This window comes from Malurus melanocephalus, unplaced genomic scaffold, assembly GCF_030028575.1.
Source record: "Malurus melanocephalus ecotype Western Australia unplaced genomic scaffold, MMel_1.1 scaffold_412, whole genome shotgun sequence".
NCBI lineage: Eukaryota > Metazoa > Chordata > Aves > Passeriformes > Maluridae > Malurus > Malurus melanocephalus.
This window is the reverse complement of record NW_026623644.1, coordinates 526,589-547,062: the sequence shown is the minus strand read 5'-3', so window position 1 is coordinate 547,062 and position 20,474 is coordinate 526,589. Positions and strand designations below refer to the sequence as shown.

The following is a 20,474-nucleotide window of genomic DNA, read 5'->3' as shown; positions in this document are numbered from 1 at the left end:
ATCTCACACCAGCTGATGCCTTCTTGCCAACCAGCCTTCCCAACAGGATTGAAGCCTCTTCCAGAAAAACCTTTCTGAACTGTCCAAAATGAAGCAGAACTTATTTCCCGAAATTCCCAGCCTGCAACCTGTTATCTCAAACCCCTCCATGGCAGGCTCATACCACTCATGCAGTGAGAAGGTGTCACTCTCCCTGGCAGGGAGCAGGGTCTGGCTGTAGGCACAAAAGGAGGGGGCCAACCCAAACTAACCCAAGCTGATCACGTTCTGACACTGTCATCTGGAAAGKAAGAGATACAACAACAAATTTTTTGCTCAGGGAGGCCACAAAGAAACTTCTCCGAGTGCATCACTCCTCAATAACTGCCTCGGGTGCCTCACCCAAAGCAAGGAACAGCAGCTCTCTCCCTCCTGCAAGAAGATAACGGCAGGAACCAGCCTTAGGCACTCGAAAGCAAATGCTTGGGCATATGTAGAGAGACGCAGGCTTGTCTAAGACAAGCAAGAGGAAAAAGATAGAAATTAAGCAAAATAAGGAGAGAGGAGACTTGATAACAACAGATGGGGAGAGGGAGATTTGGAAAGGATGCCAGCTGCTGGAAATAAGCCCCCCGAGATGCGTGGGGAGCAGAGAGGTGGGTGCTGTTAGCTGAGCCTTCGGAGGGAGGGGGGATAGGAGGGCAGCTGAGGGAGGGCACACAGGGTCTGGTCTGGGCAGCAGAGGATCCTCAGACAGGATCCTCAGACACTCATCCTGATGTGCCTCAGCAAGTGCCAGTGGGGTCAGTGCACAGTCCAGCCCCAGGCAGCCCCAGACCCGCAGTGTGACCTTCTGGAGGGGAACAATAGCAAGACTTCTATAAGGAAAGCACCATATTTCCCCTTCTATTTCTCACTCATAAATGCCAAGCTTGCTTCCTACCTCTTCCTTCCCTTCCAAGAGCTTCAGCAAAATCAGCCCAAGGCAAATGCACAGCTTGGGAAGTTTCTGTCCAAGTTTGGTGACATTAGCAGGGAAASGGAATGACAGGGAAGCAGAGCCACCCATGGCCAGGTGGCACCATGTCTCCCAGCATCACCATTTCATCCACTCATGGTGGGCATCACACCCCTCAATGCCTGTGAAAGGAGAGTCCCATAGGGGCTGGGGGAATAATCTGAAYTCAATTCTCACTGTTCCCATAGATTGATTTATCCACCACACCACTCTGGTGAGATCTCACCTSCAGGAYTGCGTCCAGCTCTGGAAAGACATGGGGCTGTTGGAGAGTCCAGAGGAGGCCAAGAAGATACCTAGAGAGAGGAATGGAGCAGCTCTGCTATGAGGTGAGGCTGAGACATTTGGGATTGTTCAGCCTRGAGAAGAGAAGGCTCTGAGCTGATCTTATATTGGTGTTTCAGTACATAAAGGGGCTCCAAGAGACCTGGAGAGGAGCTGTAGAAAAGGGCCTGGAGTGACAGGACAAGGGGAAACAGCTTCCCAACAAAAAAGAGTATGCTCACACTGGATATTAGGAAGGMRTTGTTCCCTGGGAGGGTGGKGAGGCCCTGGCACAGGGTGCCCAGAGAAGCTGTGRCTGYCCCTGGATCCCTGGMAGTGYCCAAGGCCAGGCTGGACATTSGGGCTGGGAGCAGCCTGGGACAGTGGAAGGTGTCCCTGCCCAYGRCAGGCAATGAAACAGCCTGAGCTTTAAGGTTCCTTCCAGCYCAAACCATTCCAGGATTCTGTGACCCCATGAAAAAGTACAAACACACACCAGAAAGTTGCCTGAGTAATTCCAGGCTCCTCTATGACCACACTTCCAACCACAACAGCCCACGGACACAGCCCAGGTTCACCTGGGCAAGTTTCTAACACACCCTGCAATTCAGACTAAGCTGAGAAAAAGCAGGAACACAAAATCCATACAGCTCTGCTGCAGGAATTAAGGCAGCGAGCTGCTGGGGGGACACCCAACCCAAAAAGTCTCTTCTACTGGAGGACTCCCTGTTTTGCTCCTGCTTGGAACTGTGAGAGGAACTCTGCCATGCCATGCTGGAGCCAGCGGCTGCGCAGCAGGAACGCCGTGGCATCTCCCAGACGGTTTAATTACAGCACTGGAGCAGTGAGCAAGGTACRAGCAGGATCAGCTCTCCCCTCTGACAAGAGCTGCTGCTCTTCACAGCTTCCTGAGAGCACCGGCTTCCCAAAGCCGCTTCCAGCATCTCTGCGCTTTCAATCAAAAATATTACAGCAACAACTAATTACGTCCTATCATTCCCAGGGCTCTCTGCCTTTAATGGTGCATTTTGCTGCTACAGAACRGTGGCGGAACGGCTCGGGAAGTGCATAACGAGCTCTCCCCATCAATCTCCCGCGGGTTCGTTATGAAGGATTACCCACCRAGTAACAAACCCAGACACCGAGGGGGAGGATGCACCAAACAACAACAAGGCAACACAAAATATTACCTTCCTCTATTTTAAGGGTCTGTGCAAACCTCGYGGGAGAGGAGCAGCCAAGCCTGCTCTGCAAAGCCATCCCAGCCATTGCCGGCATGAGGAGATCAGCAGTGGCCAAAACAGCCCTCCCCTCCATTGGGAAAGGAAAGGGATTTCTATCTATCAGGCGAGCACGAGCGTGCTGTGTCAATTTGTGACGGGATGCATTAAGCTGTGGCTGCACAGCACAGTCCCGGCCTCCTCCGGGATCCCCCGTCAGCGCCGTGGATTTCAGCGCRCAATGAAGATGCATCGCAGCAGGGCAGGCGATAACGTAATGAAGCTTAGATTTGGGGGTGTTTGCTCAGCAACTACAAAACAACTTTATCAATAAAGCGCTGCCTGCTGCGACCGCGGGATGAAACGCTCTAATTGCGAGTGGCAAACACTCCCCACATCAGGATACGCTAAATTGAAATATGCTGGCTGATGTGCCTGAAAGCACCCACGCAAATACCTGCTTCCGTTTTTGTGAGTGTGCGTCCATGCTCTCACACACACGAGGCAAGAGAAAAACCCAAATTAAAACCGCAGTCTGAAACAGTTCRAGAGGGCATGCAAAGTCAGGATCATAAGGACCAAGTCCTGCTTACAACTCTCACTCCACCWCCAGCCCCAGCATCTCCCCTCGGTTTCCAGGCTCCAAAGGGATTTGACCCAGCGTGGGTTTGTGATGTTGGACAAGCTCAGACGAAGCCATACAATCCATTTATCATAATCCTACCAAGGAGAGAGACAGTAAATCAAAGAGACAACCCGCCTGCAAATAAATTACTGAGGGGAGGGAGAGGGGGAGAGGGATAGAGAGGAAAAGAGAGRGAACTGCAGAAGGAGAGATAAGGGAAAAGGAAGGAAATGACAGCGATTTACCCAAAAATGCACACATTACAGGAAAAAAACAAAGGGGACCAAATCAAATGGAAAGATAAGAGAGAAAAGATATGGCTTTCAATACCTTTTGTTTTCCAAATTGCAAACCTATTTTAGAAAATTTGGAAACAAATTCTCAAATATCAGGAGCTCATTTGCTCCTGTCATGACAGAATCAGTTGCTGATATCACACTTTTTATTATTGCACACAAGCCCCAGACCCCCAAAATCCCCACACTCCACACGCACAGATCACCGTCCATACATCATCATTTACAGTTTGGCAATTCTGAGTCAAGCAGCACCGAGGGTTGAGAGAGCACTTTAATGAACACCCTGACGCCCCACGACAGATCCAGCCATGCTAAGGGTCCTTCCAGGGCAGGTAGATGACACGGCTGTCTTTCAGGAGAACATTTTCCAGAACAATGTCACTATGCATTTAAATCCCCATCCCTGCTTTCTCGAGGCTGGGTTGCCAGCAAACCTCTCAGAACGCCGCAGCCTGCCCCAGAAATCACCATATGTCAGCCTTGGCACTTAACTCACTTCATCCTCCACAAGATGTGGCAGAGGAACTCAGCCAACCAGGGATGGGCAGAGGCTCTCCCAGAAACCTKAACTTCCAAAAAGCTTTGCGAGGCTGCCCAGGAGAAGGTCCAGATAAGCGATGGAAAAGGTCTGGTTTGAGGGAGGGATCACTCAGGTTGGGCAGAGCACTCATCTGCTCCTCAGCATCCATGAGATCACCCCTCAGGAGCGCAGGGCAAAGCAGATGAAGGCTGAAGGTCTGGTGTCCAAGGATATTCCATCTTTGTCCATGAAGTCAGGTGGTTCCAGCACAGGCTGGGCACAGCAGCCTCACATCACTGGGCTCCCAGGATGGACATTAGCTGGCTTGGACACCCATCTCACCAGTCAAGAGAACAAGAAGGTCCAGAACCCCAACCCACCATACATCCTGGGGGAGCACAGAGCCTTGAGAATAATCCAAACATTTTTGAGTAATGATGTCAACAACTTCCTCTTTTCTGCTACTTTTCTGCAGCTCACGTCTTGGTCAACATCCCAGYACCCACGCTGGCTGCACGTGGTGTGCTCCAGCCAGGTTGAATGGAAGCAAGTGAGCTCATCCACAAGGACATTCTGTCAGGAGCGCCTCTCTTGGGAAAAGGGAACTTCATCACACTATCAGAAAGCAAGAAACTCCAAAAAATTATAAGCAGCATTTCAGGTTTTGCAGACAAGGGCCATTGAAGCCTAATGAGTTCCGTGGAAGGGGACTCCCCATCAGCTGGGATTCCCTTGGAATGAGAGCCTCTAAGTACAGAATTAGTCGCCTGAGAAGGCAGAGCTGCCATAAACATCAGTAGCATCTGCAATTACACGTGCTATTACAAGGACACACAGCCTGGATCCACAGGACCCATGGGATTGCAGGGGATCTCCCCAGCAGCGGGCTCACACGTCTTATAGAGGCACRTGCTTGGCTGCAAAGCCAGCTTCCAGTGCTGGAGTCCAGTGGGTGAGCTTTAGTGAATTCACGTGCCAGACCTGTCCCTGCTTTCCCCACAGCTCTCCTTCCCCGCTGGATTTATTTTGCCTTGCTCCAGGGTGGCACCACCTGTGAGGAAAACTCTAAAAATCAAAACATTTATCCTGTGTTTCCCTACACGCCATCACATCTTTAGAGATTCCGGATGAGTCACTGTCTTGGACCACGTTCTCCAGGAAAGCTTCACGCTCGATACGAAAGCAGGCGTCTCGTGGCGCCCTAAATGTGAAATGCCAGCCCTGCTGTCAGAGCCCTCACGCCCAGGGGTGCACCTGGCACCAGCCAGCTCCTCTTTACTAGATCTGATTTTAAAATGTCAGAGGGATTCTGTGTGAGCCACACACGACAGATTGCTCAGAGCAAGCACTGCCAGGGCACTTGAGCTTAGCCTGGGCACAATAGCTCCCAGCRCAGCTGAGGCTTGGGGCACCCTCAGACACCAACACTTGGGGGAAAAGCCTCACTTTTCACCCTGGCACAGAACAGCTGCAGCCACACTGATCCTTTATTTTTTACAACAGCATCTGACACACACTAAAGCCCTCTGGGGGGCCAGCCAAAAATTTCATGAGTAAGTAAGAGCTAAAAAGTAGCACTTTTGTCCCCCCATGCACTGGGGAAGAGAAGAGGCAGCAGGGAGAGAGTGGAATCGCACAGGGACGCTCTGGCTGCGCTGGAGCTGAGGAGCAATCCGCAGCTGTGAGAGCAGAGCTGTCAAGGGGAGGAGGTGGAAATATTGAACCTCAAACGGAGCAAGCTGCAAAAGCTGCCGCCCCCCAGCCCGCACCGGCCGTGCCGAGCAGCGTCTCCRCGGCTTCGGCACCATATGGAGCCAGCTCGCGAGTGCAAACGAGGCAAAGAGTGCAAGAGGCAAAGGGAAAGAAATCTGTGCCACCACAGCCGAGTGCGTGGCTGCCGGCAGCACAGGGAAACCTCCAGCAGGACACGGATGGGATGGGATGGGATGGGATGGGATGGGATGGGATGGGATGGGATGGAAGGCTCTGCCTGAATCCCCCACGATGCTGTGGTGGACAGACCTGTCCCCTGCCTGGTCCTCACCTGTCCCCTGCCTGGTCCTCACCACCATCAGGTGAGGAAGGGGATGTAGCAAAGCCAACAGGTCCCGTGGAAAGGGCTGATCACCCCTTCAGCAGACCCTGCTGGGTTTTTGTTCTGCCTCCACATCCAAATGCTGCTTCCCAAAATGCCCTGGAAACTCATCCTGGGCTCTCTCTCCCAACTTTGCCTTTTTTTTTTTCCTTCTCCACTTTTAAATTTGGACAAAACAAGCAGCAGCCCGGATCTGTAACTATTCTGCATCCTATCCAGAAATCTTTCCTATCAGTCTGAGCCATCTTTACGTTGATACACACACAGCTGGTCTGGTGAGTAAATAACAACATGTGTTTGCCAAGATTTCCAAACACCCATTCACAAAAGGCGCCAGCTCCAACAGGCCAGTGGAGCTGAGTTAAATCCTTGCTAAATTCACCAACAGCTACCAGCAACTGCAATCACTCCTTTGGAAGATGATCTTCACCAACAGGAGTTAAGGACCCTTGGTTGTCAGCTCGTGGTGCATCATGTTAACAGTGCTGGAATCAGTGAGCAAACTGCTGCCCGCCTCCCCCAGCTCCTGCYGGCACAGGAGCAGCACCAGGGATCTCCCCACACCACGAGCCTCTCCTGCAAGAAGGAAGGAAACGTGAGCACTGCTCTAAATCAAACTTTAATCACAAGATTTTGCTCAGGGCCATTCTTAGGCTGAGCCTTTCCTGCAAGCTGCAGTGCCCGGCCACGCTGCCGCAGCCACAGCTCCCACAGGCCCTGGGGGTRAGGAAGGGGAGGAGGAWGAGGAGGATGCTGGCAGGAGGATGCTTGGCAGCCAGCCTGCCTGGCACACCCCGGCCTCCAGCCCCGGCGCCTGCGCAAGCTGGGAAAAGGCTCCAGCATGAGGACAGCCATCTGCGTGCCGGGAGCCTCGCCAAGGCGGGTTCGGGGAGTATTGCTCTCCCTCCTCCTGAGGATGGTCTCCTTCCCAAATGCTGACTTTACACACAGGTGACACCTTTCCAAAAATCTTCAGCAGAGGTGCTGGAAGGAGACCAAGGAGAAATCCCCCAGTCAGCCAGGCCAGTCACCAGCCAAAGCCCAGAAGTGCCTACRATCCACAGCAGGTGAGGGATGGTCCCGGCACAACCAGCACAGCTCCATTTCATGCTACACCAGCTCTGCTCATTTTTAAAGCATTGCTGGTTGATGATAAAGTTCCCCCGAAGCTCATCTCCATACCCACCTCTTCTCCTGATGACGGTGACCCATCCTCCCTGATTGTGGTTTCCTTGCTGAAATAAATCACTTTAAGTGCACATTGTGCTCTGGGTCTCATTACCGTTCATCATCTCCTGYGCAACGGAGCTGTCACATCCTTGCAAACTCTGTCACCTGGGTGACACGGGAGCCATTTGGGAGGGCAGGCAGGTGGGAAGAAAGCGCCCAGRGCTTGACAGGGTAGCAGGAGCTTCCCATTCCTCTCCTCTGCAGCTTTTGGATGGTGGGCTTGCAGCTCTCATGGCACAGAAGCTCAGGAGTACAAAAGCAAGAAGGTGTAGCAAGTGTTCAAGGTAGGATTGGTGCACCAAGGCCCAGAAGGATGGCACCAGGGATGGTCAAGATGGTCTTCCTTCAGTGAGCTATGTCTCTGCTAGAAAACCTCGTCCAGAAGAGGCAGAAGAAACTCTTCTCCCCCAGTTTAGAGCAGAAACACCCAAAGGAGGAAAGGAGAGAGAGCAGGTGTGGGGGCATCAAGATGGTCACCAGTCCTTCTCCAGGTGGGTCCTAGGCAGCAGCACGCTGAACTCCTCATCACAGGTGGCTGCTTCCAACCCCACGAGGTTGCTCCAGAATAATCCAGAACTGATCCACCAGAATCCAGAAGATMAGGTCATGCTGCACACAGTAAATTAAAAGCTCTCTGCCAAAGCTCCCCAAGGACCCACCAGGAAACAGCAACACAAAGGCATCATTTGCGTGTCAGTCACTTTTGAAGGCAAACACCCAGAAAGTGAGAAAGGGAGCAATCAAGGCTGATGCTGACCCTGGAGTGTCCACAAAGATGGGTCTGTTGGGTGTTTATCAGGGACAGAGTGCAAGCACCACTGGCCTCCAGATGGCTGGAGTGGTGGCTCTGTGAGGGGCTGGACCTGCCTGGAAGGAAAGGCCAACTCCCACAGGGAGGAAGGAGCTGCTCACCCATAGCTGTGCAGCCAACACCCGCAGCCCTGCACATCACAGCTCCCTGCGACAAGAAGCTGCTCCCTGGCCTGGAGTTTGGGAGGGGCAAAGGTCTGGGCTTCCCACCAAGTACACAATACCTCCACCCACAAATCCTGGAGTGTAGCTGTGGAGAGGACACGCTGCTCTCACACCTTCYACAAGATCACCATTCCTGCTTGTCYAAAACTCTTCATCTCACCCATCTCATCACACCTTCACAGGAAAACATCCTCACTGCTCCGGTGACCACGGCAGGAGAAAACCCCCAGAAATGTAAATTCTACAGATTCAGAAGATCCTTAGAAATGTAAACAAAASAGAAACCCTACAGATGCAGAAGATCCCCACAGAGGCAGGGGAATACACCCAGACAGGTGATCCATCACTACCAGGAAGTGTTCCCCAGGTGGTCCCAGAGGCTCTGCTCAGCTCTCCCAGCATCCCACCCCTCCATCCCAACCCTGCTGCAGCCTGGAGACCCCTGTGCCCCCTCCTCACCCAGGGCACTCACACACATGTTCACACACGCCGGCACAGAGCGGGAGGGGAAGCCGGCCTGCAGGAATAACACAGGCACACAAACAAAAGAGCACAAGCCATTAATCTGGGTGAACCAGAGGAAATGAAATCATTATGTCTGCAGCTACAACATCCCGAGGAACAAATTTCCTGCCTGGATAATAAATGGATTCTTTTGTTTCACATTGGCCCCAGCCACGTGATTCTCTTGGCCTATTCCTCATTCAAAACATCTTGCTGTATAAATACCCAGACGGGTTCGAATTTCAGCTGCTAAAAATATGTTTTAATTATAATAATATATAATAATAATAATGGCACACAAAAAAAAATCAGGATCTAAAGGCTCCCCTTGCTCCTAAAAACCTCTGAAGGCTTTCCAGCAGGCAGGCAAGCAAACAAAAAGTCCCAAAGTTGCCAAAAACAGCTGAACAACGCAAATTCAGCCTTTTAAAAATGACTGAGGCACCTGAAAGCAGCTCCAGGTTAATGYTTGCAATAAATAACCCCTGCCAGAAAGAAAAATGACGGGTGCATGAACATTTGAAGCACCGATGGCCCAGAAGTATCTCCCAGCAGCAGGACGGGGACCAAAGCCACATCGATGACAGCTCCAACCTTGGGGCTGTGCACATTTCCTTCTGAGCCAGGTTTTCTTCTGGTGGCTCACTAGGGCTTGGGATTTATCCATTGGATGGATGGGGGAATGCAGGATCTGGCCTCCCATGGCTTGGCAAGATGCTCCTCAGCTGCAGGAGTCTCTAGGGACGCAGATCTTGAAGGGAGCTGCRTGAATAGCTGGTTCCAACCGTTCCTTTAATCTGCAACTCCATCAGATCACTCACTTAAAACCATTTTTGCATCTAATTGCATATTTTGATTCTRCTTTCAGCTTCTTTTCGCTCGCCTTCCCAGCTTCACCAACACATTGCAAGCACTGCAACAACTTTCAAAACAAGACACAGTTTTGAAGCCAAACATCAAAATGCCTTGGTGCACAAAGTCTAAATTGTTTGGATGCTAAAGGGAGACCTCCACACATGGAAACAAGCTCAAAAATTCCCTCCAGCTAGCAGGCAGCCAGGGGTACAAGATCCAGCCAAGCCCACCATACTCAACCACAGCTCTTACTCGGGATTGGACTTGTTCTCCATCATCCCTAACATCCCAGCACCAAACAATTTCTCTTCAATTCCACACACACACACACACACACACACAGAGGAAACCCGTAGTGCATAACACCAGCAAAACCTCCGTTTCATTTCCCTTTGAGGGTCATCTTTAATTCCAATTACAATTTGGATGCCAGAGAAAGTGTCCAAGCACAGCTGCTGCCTCATTTCTGTCGCTCATAGCCACTGTTATACAAGGAAAGGGAGGGGGAAAAAAAGGAAAAAAAAAAATTTAGCTTCCAGTCCTTGGAAACTAAATATTTACACACCCACATAGGCTAATCCCAGCAGATCCAAGGGTGGGAAGCCTATTTAAAAAACATCCCTAATTACTTTCCCATTTTAAATGGAATAATCTGGCCATTAGCTTGAATGCTTTACTTAAGAAATCACTTATTTTTCAAGAGGAATAATCTGCTGGTGTGTGCACAGACAGGACAAGGGGCTGAGAAATCATTTCTGTATCCTTTCCTCAGGTACAGATGCTGACACAGGGGGGCTGGAGGCACAGAGGGGAGTCAGGGGATCATCACGAGCCTTAGGAAGCCACCCCTCAAATAGGGACAGAGCCAGCTCATGTGATACCTCGCTGGTCCCTGGACTGCAACCCAAGGAAATTTTGTTGGGAAAAGGGGGAGCTCTCCTGGAAACACGGGGAAGTGGGAACAGATCCCAAACACCTGGAAAGGCCATTGGTGCCCTYGATGCCCTGGCAAGTGCCCACATCCCTCCTGGCAGCACCAGAAGCAGGGAAGCACAGCAAATTGATACTGCAAAACACTGATTTATCAAGAGCATYCTTCAGTCCCTTTTTACTGATGCATTAACAAAACATTCTCTTATCAGAAAGTAAAGTGGTTTCTGCCAGAAAAAAATCTCAATAATCCAGACATGGGGATGTACGAAGGATTCCCAAAGTCCCCCCTGTAAGAGCAAAGCAAAGAGTAGYGATTTGCTAATTGGCAACAGCCGCTGTGCTGCTCGAGGAAAGGGCTGGAACCTTGAGGCCGGGCARGAGTTTGATTATAAGACACGCACGGCGGATCATTTAGAAAGATAAAACCGCGCTCGCTCTGCCGCAGCCAGCTATTAAAAGTGGGGAATGTTATTTCAGGTAATAAAGAGCAAGACCTGAGGACCAGCCTGGGAATTCAAATTTACAACTTGTATCAAATTCATCTGCTGTAAAACTTCACCTAGTTTATAAGTTTCYCACCAACTTCATAAAACATGTTTTATTATTATTGTTTTCTGACTCTCCTGCCTTAATAAAATTCCTCTCCCAGTCTGTGTGGGTGTGCATTATAAACATTTGCACTTTGATTCATTCAAGACTGCAGAAAGCTTTCAAGGTAACCTATTAGGAATACTTTAAATGGTTCAAAGACATCCCAGTAYCCCCTGAATGCCGCAAAGCTTTAAAGAACAAAATAAAAACGTGCCTTGCTGCAAACCACCTCCAAAAATTTGCTGGGCTGGTGACTCAGGAGAYGGGAATGACCACACAGACCAGCCAGGAGGGGTTCAGAGTGGGAAAACACAGGAGTTATCAGGGCACAGGATAAGGTGGACACTCACCCACATCAYTCCCCAAGCCCCCTTGCCAGGGAGCTGGAGGGATTTATTCACAAGAAATTCCCTTGGAGATGATGTGAGTGTGTCCCACTGGTGGGCGCAGCCAGACCRTTTTGGGGATGCTGTTGAGTGGTTCCCACTGGTAGGAGGCAGCTGGACCATTTTCGGGGATGCTGCCAAGAAGTTCCCACTGATGGGAGACAGCCAGACCAYCTTCCCACAAGTTAAGGATCCAGCCATGCCAAAACAGGGATTTCCCTCATCCCCAATCCGCCCTGGCGAGCGGTGCCCAGCGCTGGCACACAAAGCAGAGCTGGAGGGGCTCAAAGCAGCATCCTTCTCACAGCAGCCCCTTTCCTCCTGCCTCAGCCCCAGCCCAGTGAAGGAAAGGAGCAGCTTTTGGTGGCTCAGAGCAGGCTCTGGAGCCAGGTCCTGACAGCCTCCCTCCCGCAGGCACAGCGGCACTGCCAGCGCAGCGATAACCCACGCACAGCTTGCGGATAAAAGCTGCGTTTGACAAAGACACTGAACACAATCAGCYCGTGCCCTCCTGGCTCCCACCAGCCAGCAGCCACCTCCTCTCCCCCGCAGCATCCAGGGGCTGGGGAAGGCACTGCCAGCCCACGGACAGAGCACAGGAGGGCTTGACCTGAGCTGGGTACAAAGAAAAAGGCATTGAGGCCTTTAATTCCTGCACAGCTGCTGCTTTTCTCCACTTTACTGAGCCAGAGCGAGGCTACCTGGCATGATGCACATGGTTCAAGGAGTCACACATCCCTCCCCAGGAAACACAGCACAGAGCTGATCCTCCTTCATTTCATTAAACCAGAAATCACCACCTTACAGTACAGCTCTGGTCCCAAACATCAATATATGGGACCTCACAGTGCCTCTGTTGAGAGCCTGATGGGCTCAAAGGACTCAGACCCCCACCAGCAACTTCACCTCAGGGAGCAAAGCACAGGGAGCAGAGGCCACAGATCTCCAGGAGATTTACCCACTTGTGTGGAGCTTCTGGAGAGCTTCAGCCAAACCCCACAGGCCAGGGAGCATCTCTGTGTGTCTTGGGCCCACTTGCAGCCAGGCCATGTCCACAATCTCCAGGACCAAATAAAAAMTGCTTTAAAAATAACCATGGCAGAAGAGCAGGGATGTGGTGAGAACAAAGACCTACAGAGGAGCCTCTCCAGCTCCATGGGYACATCACGGGAGGCAGAGGCTCTGGACCAGTCAAAATCATTATAAAAATACTCCTGACAGTACAATTCTGACAATTTTGTTACTTCCAAACACTTGTGMTTCAAATGAAGAGCAAAGCCAGCACCGAATGGAGCATTCCAAGAGCATCCCACCCCTGCTCTCTCCCTACACRCCCATCCTGCTTCTTGGGCACTAGGAAATAAGAAGCTGCAGGTTTTGGCAGGAACCACCAAGGTCAGCCCCAGACTGTCTGCAGTACACCAGGCTGTCTCCCCCCCAGTTCCTCCTAACTGAGGGCAGGGAATGCCCAGTGAGTCCAGAGCATTGCCCCACAACCAGCCCCATTCTCCCCCTGTCCCCTGAGGACGGTGTTTCCCTTCCTACTCCTCCACTGACTTGCCGGTTTTCCCGGGGAAGATGTAATTCACACCCCTCTGCCTGTTGGGCGGTGATTTAATGTCTTTTGAGCAAAAAGCAATTATCCTCRTATCAACAGGGCCCCAGTGAGGCCGATAATGAGCCAGCTCCAACCCCGCGGCCACGGAAGCGGCGGAAGCCAGCGGAGGCCTCGAGTAATCAAAGGCCCATCCCTGGCCTCTGATCGCTGGAAAAGAAATGAAAAACCTCCATAAAACTTCAAACGCCGCCGCTCCCTGCTCCATCCCTCACCCGTGGTGTGGGWTGTAGCACCAGGAGATGAGGGGTCAGCACCAGCTCCATCAACCAGCTGCATTTTGGATGCCACCTACCAGGTCACCCCTGGTGCCCAGGGCAGGAGAGGGCACACGGGCACCAGGGCTGCTCCAAGCAGACAGAGCACCCTGTTTGCCCAGGTTTTGGGGCTCAAGGAGAAGCAGTCTCCACCCAGAGGCAAAGATGACCTGCCCTGCCCCAGGACACACAAATAAAGGTGTCACCATGCTCTGCCCTACAAACAGAAAGAAAAYAGAGAAAGGGAAGGAAAGACATGGACATGCAACAGGTCTGGGCTTTGCAGGACTGCAGAGGCTTTCTAGGAGACAGCAGAGCCAGGAACAGGGAGCAGCCATTGAGCTAAGCTGCTCATCCCCTCATAAAGAAAATGTATAGCCAGGAAAATACACCAAAACCCAGCTGTGCTCAAGGGAAATGCTGGCTGGGTTTGAATAATCCAAAGCTTGGTGCCCAGTTGCTGCTGRGATGTGGCACACTGGGTGCCGATGCATTGGAGAAGCAGGTGGGATGACAGAAGGGCTTTTGGGGACAAAGTGTCATTGAACAATCCTTTGAARTGGTGATGAAGCCCCCATCAAGGATGGCAGGAAACAGCCTGRAAGTGAGGATTTCCACAGCCTCTCACCTATTCCCACCCACCCCTTTCATTCATTGCATAACAAATCACAGCTTCATCCGCTCCAACCACCAGTATCCAGTACCCCTGAGCGGACGCCTCCCCAGAAAATAAACATTTCATTCACTGCACTAATGAGCACATACCTGAGGCTTTACTAATGCCTAATTATTGGCTATTTCCTATTTTCAAATAAGTAAGTAAATAAATAAATAAATAAATATATCCTAGAATCCCAGAACACTTTGAGTTGGGAGAGACCTTAAGATCATGTCATTCCAACCCCTTGTCATGCACATGGCCAACTTCCACTAGATCTTAGCAATAACCTAAATAACCTTAATGCTGCTTAAAATCACCAAGATTAACTTAATACTKTATTTTTTACCTCCCCCTATTTGGAAAGACCTTGAAAGGACTCCACCTGCTTATTAAAGGGAATGCCTTAGAACAGAAAAAAAAGCAAATTAACTCTCATCGATTAACTAAAAACAATCTTAGCCCTCACCACCTCCAAACAACTGCCTGCCATGACCTTCCATGGTGACAAAAGTGCCCAGCACAGAGATGCCAACCATGGGATGCTTTGGGACCCACCTCCTCCCACAYCAAGAGCATCCTTGGTTTAAGTAGGAAGAAGTGAGGCTGAAGGACACTCATCTTCCTCATCCAGGGCTCAGCACATGCCCCTTCCTCTTTGAACTGCTGCCTTTGTGATTTTTCACTGCGAGGCTCCCAGCAGGAACTTATTAAAGCCAGACCAARGCACGTCTTGCTTTAATAGTAATTAGGTCACCCTGGGTTGTGGGCTTAGCAGGCAAAACTATAATTATTTAGAAACATCAAGTTTAAATGCCAAAGAATCTTAATGGAGCTGAGCTAATTAACCAATTTCAACTAAGTAACTGATTAGCTTAAAAAGAAAAAAAAGATAAATCAATGATCATAGACAACAACATTTTCTTTTAACAGCCTTTCTTGCAGCAATTCTCAATTGCACAAACTGAGCCCAACAACCCCTGCTAACCAAATATTATTGTAATTAAATATTCAACAGAAAGCCTCTTCAATTATTCAAAAGACTGATAMCACTTGGTTATAATTGGGGTTGTGGGAGAGGTTTCCAGAAGCAGGGATTGTGCGCACCACCCAGCTCTGGTCGCTGACGCAAACCCACGGGTCGTGGCATCAGCACAGGGCACCACTCCCATCTCTGCAACCAACCTGGGGCCAGGAGGAYGCTCTCCAGCCCCGACCAGAGAAAACAGACCAGATGGTGCACAGGCTTTCTGGATTCCTCTTATTAGACCAAAAATTTCGGGGACTTATGGCCGGTTTCCAGGTTTCACACCATTTTCCGGGGGTAGCATTATTCCCCTGACAGAGRGCCGGGAGGAAAAGCAGGCCCCGGTGTATCATTATAATTCACTAAGCAGCATTACCATAGGAAATTACAAATTAGCTTTTCAGCAAAGGATACGGACGTATTTAGATTAGCCACAAAGCAACTACAGAACCTTCCAGACCATTCATCAAAGCTCTTGTAGTTCCAACTTTCAGKGAAATGAAACAATAATAAATATTGAGCAGGGAAAGTTAATCTCCCCTGAACGCACTTTAATAATTCAAAAGTTGTGAGAAATAAATAAATAAAGCRCAGATAGTTTTGTGCCTACAAAACACGCATCCTGTTTTTCTCACCATTTCTCACGATGTGACTTGGTGGGAAAATGGATGGTGACCAAAATAAAAGAGCTCCAAAAACTCAGTTGTGGCTGTGACCAACATTTACAGGGAAGGAGGGAGCCCATCCACATTTGCCAATTATCTGGAAAGCCACAGAGTTGATTTGGGCTGAGTTGGCTCCCAYTGTCCCCAAGGAAAGGGTTGTGTCACCTCTGCCTGCCGCCTGCATCAGGTCCACGCACCCAGGCAGCCTCTCAAGCTGCTCACATTTGCAAAGACTGTGGGTTTACCCCTAAAAGCTGGACAGTGCAATGACCACCTCGGGGTGCAGGGACCACCCAAGGTCCCAGCTCTCTCCTGACCCTCTGCCCTCTCTCCATCCCTTTCAGCACCTTTCTGTCCCACATCAACATGGGACCTCTGCAAGCAGCACGTACTCCAAACCCCTACCATTCCAACTGAGAAGACGCCTTCCCAAACTGCCACCCAACCAACATCCAACCTTAACATTCCCTTGCCCAGGTATTGATGCTTGCAACCTTTGAGAGCTCTGCTTGCAGCAGAACAAGGTCAAGTTGAARTTTGCTTTCAAGTCCTAATGAATGTTTGGGGGAAGCGCTGCCTCCCCCAACCCCAACCATTTACCCAGCCTTGCTGTGCTGTTTAATGACTCCTTAAACCAACACTTTTTAGAAAGAACTAAGCACCTCGGTGCCCTTTGGGCAGCATCTCACAGGTTTGGGGGTCCTGCAGGTATGGGGTACGATGAGCTTGGGGCACCACAGCTGGGAGAGGTAGAAAAGCCCCCTGCAGCTGGCTGGACTCAGCCAGTGCAGTGCACACACGGCACAAGAGCCTCAGCCTTGCTCCGAGCACCGCTTCCATTCGCCGCATCCCACAGCAATGCCGCTGCACTAGCTCTGGGGTCTGCAAGACTCTGCTGACCTGATTAGCACGGAGTTATCCATTGCCCAACGCACCGTTTCCCCCTTTTCATCCAATCTGAGCATTTCTTCAGCTTGCAGAACCCATCTCTGCTAGAAACACCTATTATTGAAAAGCATAGCTTGGATACAGATCCAGACAAACATATTTGGCCTCCTGCATCATCAGACATCCATATTTTCTTCTGATTTCTAGGGCAAATGGAAGCTTTTCACTCTGTCCTGTTGTGTCAGGAACATACCCAGGACGGATGAGAGGCCACCTTGCAAACCCTCTGGCAGCTCACGCCACAGCAGTCAGAGCCACTAAACACAYAGGAGCACACACAGCACTCCAGTATCCAAAACAGGAAAACAAAGAYATTCATCACAGATCCCCACCTTCTCCATGTGCAGAGATACCAGGAATTAGTCAAAAAATAGGCAACATAGACACCTGCAGTGTCAGGCCCCTTTTCCTTGACTTGACAAAACAATTTTCCTTCAGGATGACAAGAAGTGGGCTCACTCATCGCTCCAAGAATAAGGGTTTTCCCCTTAGGGCTTTCTTTTTTCCCCAGACAGTTTGTGCAAAAAAAAAAGTAAAGGAATGGCTGGGTAGTAGCACTTGCAAATTTCCACGAAGGCTTCCAGCACTCGCAAACGCCCTCCTGAAGACTTATTTCTGGGTTCTCCTTGAGAGGGGCTGTGCTCGGGGCGGAGCGGCTGGGCAGAGCTGGGAGCCCGCACAGCGCTGGTGCCGAGGGAAGGGCGGCTGCTGCTCTCAGCCCGCCCGGCACAGGCAGAGCTCCGGCGCCTGGCAGGAGCAGAGGAAGCCCAAAGGATGCCTGCAACAGATGTGAGCATCCTGAGCCAAGAGGGAGGAGAGCGGGCGCCTGGGGCAGGCAGCACGCACGGAGCAGGAGGCAAGGGACGGCGCTCTCCAGGCAAACCCCAGCCCTGCTCCTCTCCCAGGTGGCGGATCCAAAGCCGGCGGAGAAGCAGAGGAATAGAAACTGAGCCGGATCTGCCAGCCCCAAGCAGTGYTTTCCACCTCCCTGCTGTGCTCAGYTTATCGTGATRCTGCAAGCACGGAGAGAAAAAGCTGGATTTTAAAAGAGCAGGCGCGAGGCATGGAGATGATAGAGAGGTGAGCAGGCAGGCAGGTGACAGAGAGTATATGGAAGAGCTGCACCGAAATGGCCATCAGCCCCATCTGACCTACCAACAGCTTCAACCGGAGTTAAAACATGTAACGTCAGCCCATTACCACCCTCTCTATATGCTAAATGGATTATATTTGGTTCAGCTAACACGAGAGAGAGCACGCGAGCGGCTCCTGAGTGATTGCAGGGTGTGGGAGAAACGGAGTATCTGCTGTCATTTTCTCACATCTTTCTTCCTCTTCGCAAGCCACAAAAAAAATTTTAGAAATTACTATAAACGTCCAGGTGTCCAGCAGAAAAGGGTCAGCTAGGCCACAGGATTTGGTAAAACAATYGAAGAACCATAAAAAAAGTCAGATRAGTGACTCTACTATGTCCAGRTTCGTGTGCCGCAGGCAATGAGTTAGCAAGGTTTTATGGAGGATAACGAGGGAGGTTTGGAGGCAACCAGGGCCCTGACCCTGGCTGCATCCTCCTCCCCCTCCAGCCAGGTCCAGACCCCCAGACGCCTCCYCCGCCATCCCAGAAAAAAGACTTTTTGTCTCGTTGGCTGATTTGGGATGCAGGGAACCAACCCCAGCTCAGCTGCTCCGGCAGCCTAGGGCAGAGCYGCGTGTCAGCCGTGGCTGTGCCGTGCTGTCAGAGAGGGCTGCCGGCAAAGCCAGCCGCGTCGATGCTCCAAGGGAAAGCCAGAGCCCAGGGCAGGGCAGCTCCTAGGAGATGCTCCAGCTCCACTAGAGTAACTCATGTTTTCCATCTAGCAAATTCAACCTCTGCATCAAGAGATTCAATCAGACTTATATAAACCCCATAAAAAGGCATTTTCGTTATACGACCACGTCATTAGACTCTCACCTTAACTCCAAATCAGATTTGATTGCTCTGCCTCAGAAATTCCCCGTCCAAAATTTTCCCTGAAATCTGACATCTCTCCTAAGATACCACTTTACTATCCAAGCAACTTCCTCASCAGAATAGAAATATCACCACTCCTCAACAGGTTCAGCCACAGGCAGCGACACTGGCTCTGCCAGTGCTCCCGGAGAGAGCTCAGACAAGCYGGGGAACAGCCCAGGTGACACCCAGGAGCGCACTCAGACCAGRAGGGAACTGAGGTCTCCCATCCAGCCGCAATTCCAGCAGTGCCTCAAGCCGCTGACGCTGCAAACACCAGCGAGCAAAGCGCTGCTAACAGGTCTTGCCTCTTCACGTGTGGCTTTGCCACCGACAGAACGCGCGCTCGTTGCATCACGCTCCGGCACGGCACCAGCATTCCCACCTCCAGGTATTCCTATGGATATGTCATGAAGAAGCCCGAGAAACACGAAAAGCAAACACCTGTGTCAGCCAAAAGCCAGTGGGAAGGGGATGCTGCAGCAAGCGGGCCTGTCTGCCACGATCCAGCAGCCGTGCTCGCAAGTGGAGAGCTGCACTGGAGCAGCATTCCAGCTTCTGAACCAGCTCCTCGCTGCCCGGAGCTGAGCCAGAGTCTCCAGCCGTTTCTGACAGCTTCCAGGTCAGCCACAACCATAGTCACATTAAAACCCCCCGGGGAGGGCCCAGCCCCACGCCGGCCGGCAGCGCTTTGAGATCCCGAGCATCACCTCCCGCATCTCTCGCTGCCCACAATCGCAGGGCTGCACCGCGTCCCCTGCCCGCGGCCACCGCTCCAGCGCTGGGCAACCCCCGCCACGAGCCGCGGCTGCACCAGCAAGAAAGGCGGCCGTGCCGAAATACAGAAAACAAATAATAGAAGCAATACTTCAAGAGCCGTGCCGGGCGCGGAGCAGCGATGCATTAGCAAGGCTGGGACGAGCTGGCTGTCCCACCAGGCCCGCCGCCCGGAGCCGGGGTCTTGGCTGCAGGAACCTTCGCGGTGCCCAGCAAATCCCACGACCAGGCGGGAGATGGGAAAAAGACCCCAGCCCGCCGGGACGGACCGTGCTGAGAGTACGGGCACCTGCCCTGTAGCCGGGCCAAGCGTCCCCCGGCTCGGTTCATCCCCAGGAACGGAGACCACCTGCCCACGGCTCCTGGCGCATCCGTCCTCCACCGGTGCTGGGAGAAGGAGGGTTGACAGAGGCGGCTCCGCGCACTGCCGCGACCCCCGGAGGCGGCCCCACCACCGCCCCGGGGACTAGAGAGGACCTAGAGGGGACTCCGGAGACGGCCCCACCGCGGTCCCGGGGACCCCAGGGATGGCCCCACCGCGGCCCCGGGCAGGGCTCCGCGGGGAAAGGGAGCCGAGCCGGAGCGGCCTCTCGCCTCACATGAATGCGGGCGGGCTCCCCGATCCATCCCCGACCCCTTCCCGAGGGAACGGGCTGCCAGCAYCGCCCGCGGGCCGGGTACACCGGGCTGGCACAAGCGGCCGGGGCCACGGGGCCGGGATCCATCCCCGTGCCGATGCCTTACGGCGGGGGAGCCGTTCCCCGGCTGCTCCCCGGCCGCAGACGCCACCGGCGGCGCAGGGACCCTCGACTTAGCATCCCACCCGCTTCTGGCAGTCCCGGTCGCCGCTCACCTTCCACGGCGACCGCGGCGGCGGCCAGGCAGAGCAGCACCACCAGATCCGCAGCCATCGCCTCCTCGGGCCCCGCAGGCGTCAGCCGCTACCGGCGGGAGGCCGTGAGCGGGCATGGGGGGTGCGTCCGCGGGCCGGGTGGCTCCGGGGCAGGGCGGGCCGGGGCCGCGGACGGGACGGGCCGGTAGCG

The 20,474-nt window shown here is 52.3% G+C and overlaps 1 protein-coding gene across 1 annotated transcript in view; it reads right to left on the bottom strand.

The window, feature by feature from the left end:
• Window positions 1–20,468, bottom strand: part of EPHB1 (EPH receptor B1) — a 78,036-nt gene extending 57,568 nt beyond the window's left edge. Inside the window, exon 1 of the mRNA XM_057379604.1 lies at window positions 20,285–20,468. Within this exon, the coding sequence (XP_057235587.1) occupies window positions 20,285–20,342 (58 nt within the window). The 5' untranslated portion in view covers window positions 20,343–20,468. The remainder of the gene's footprint in view (window positions 1–20,284) is intronic.
• Window positions 20,469–20,474: the final 6 nt, after the last annotated feature.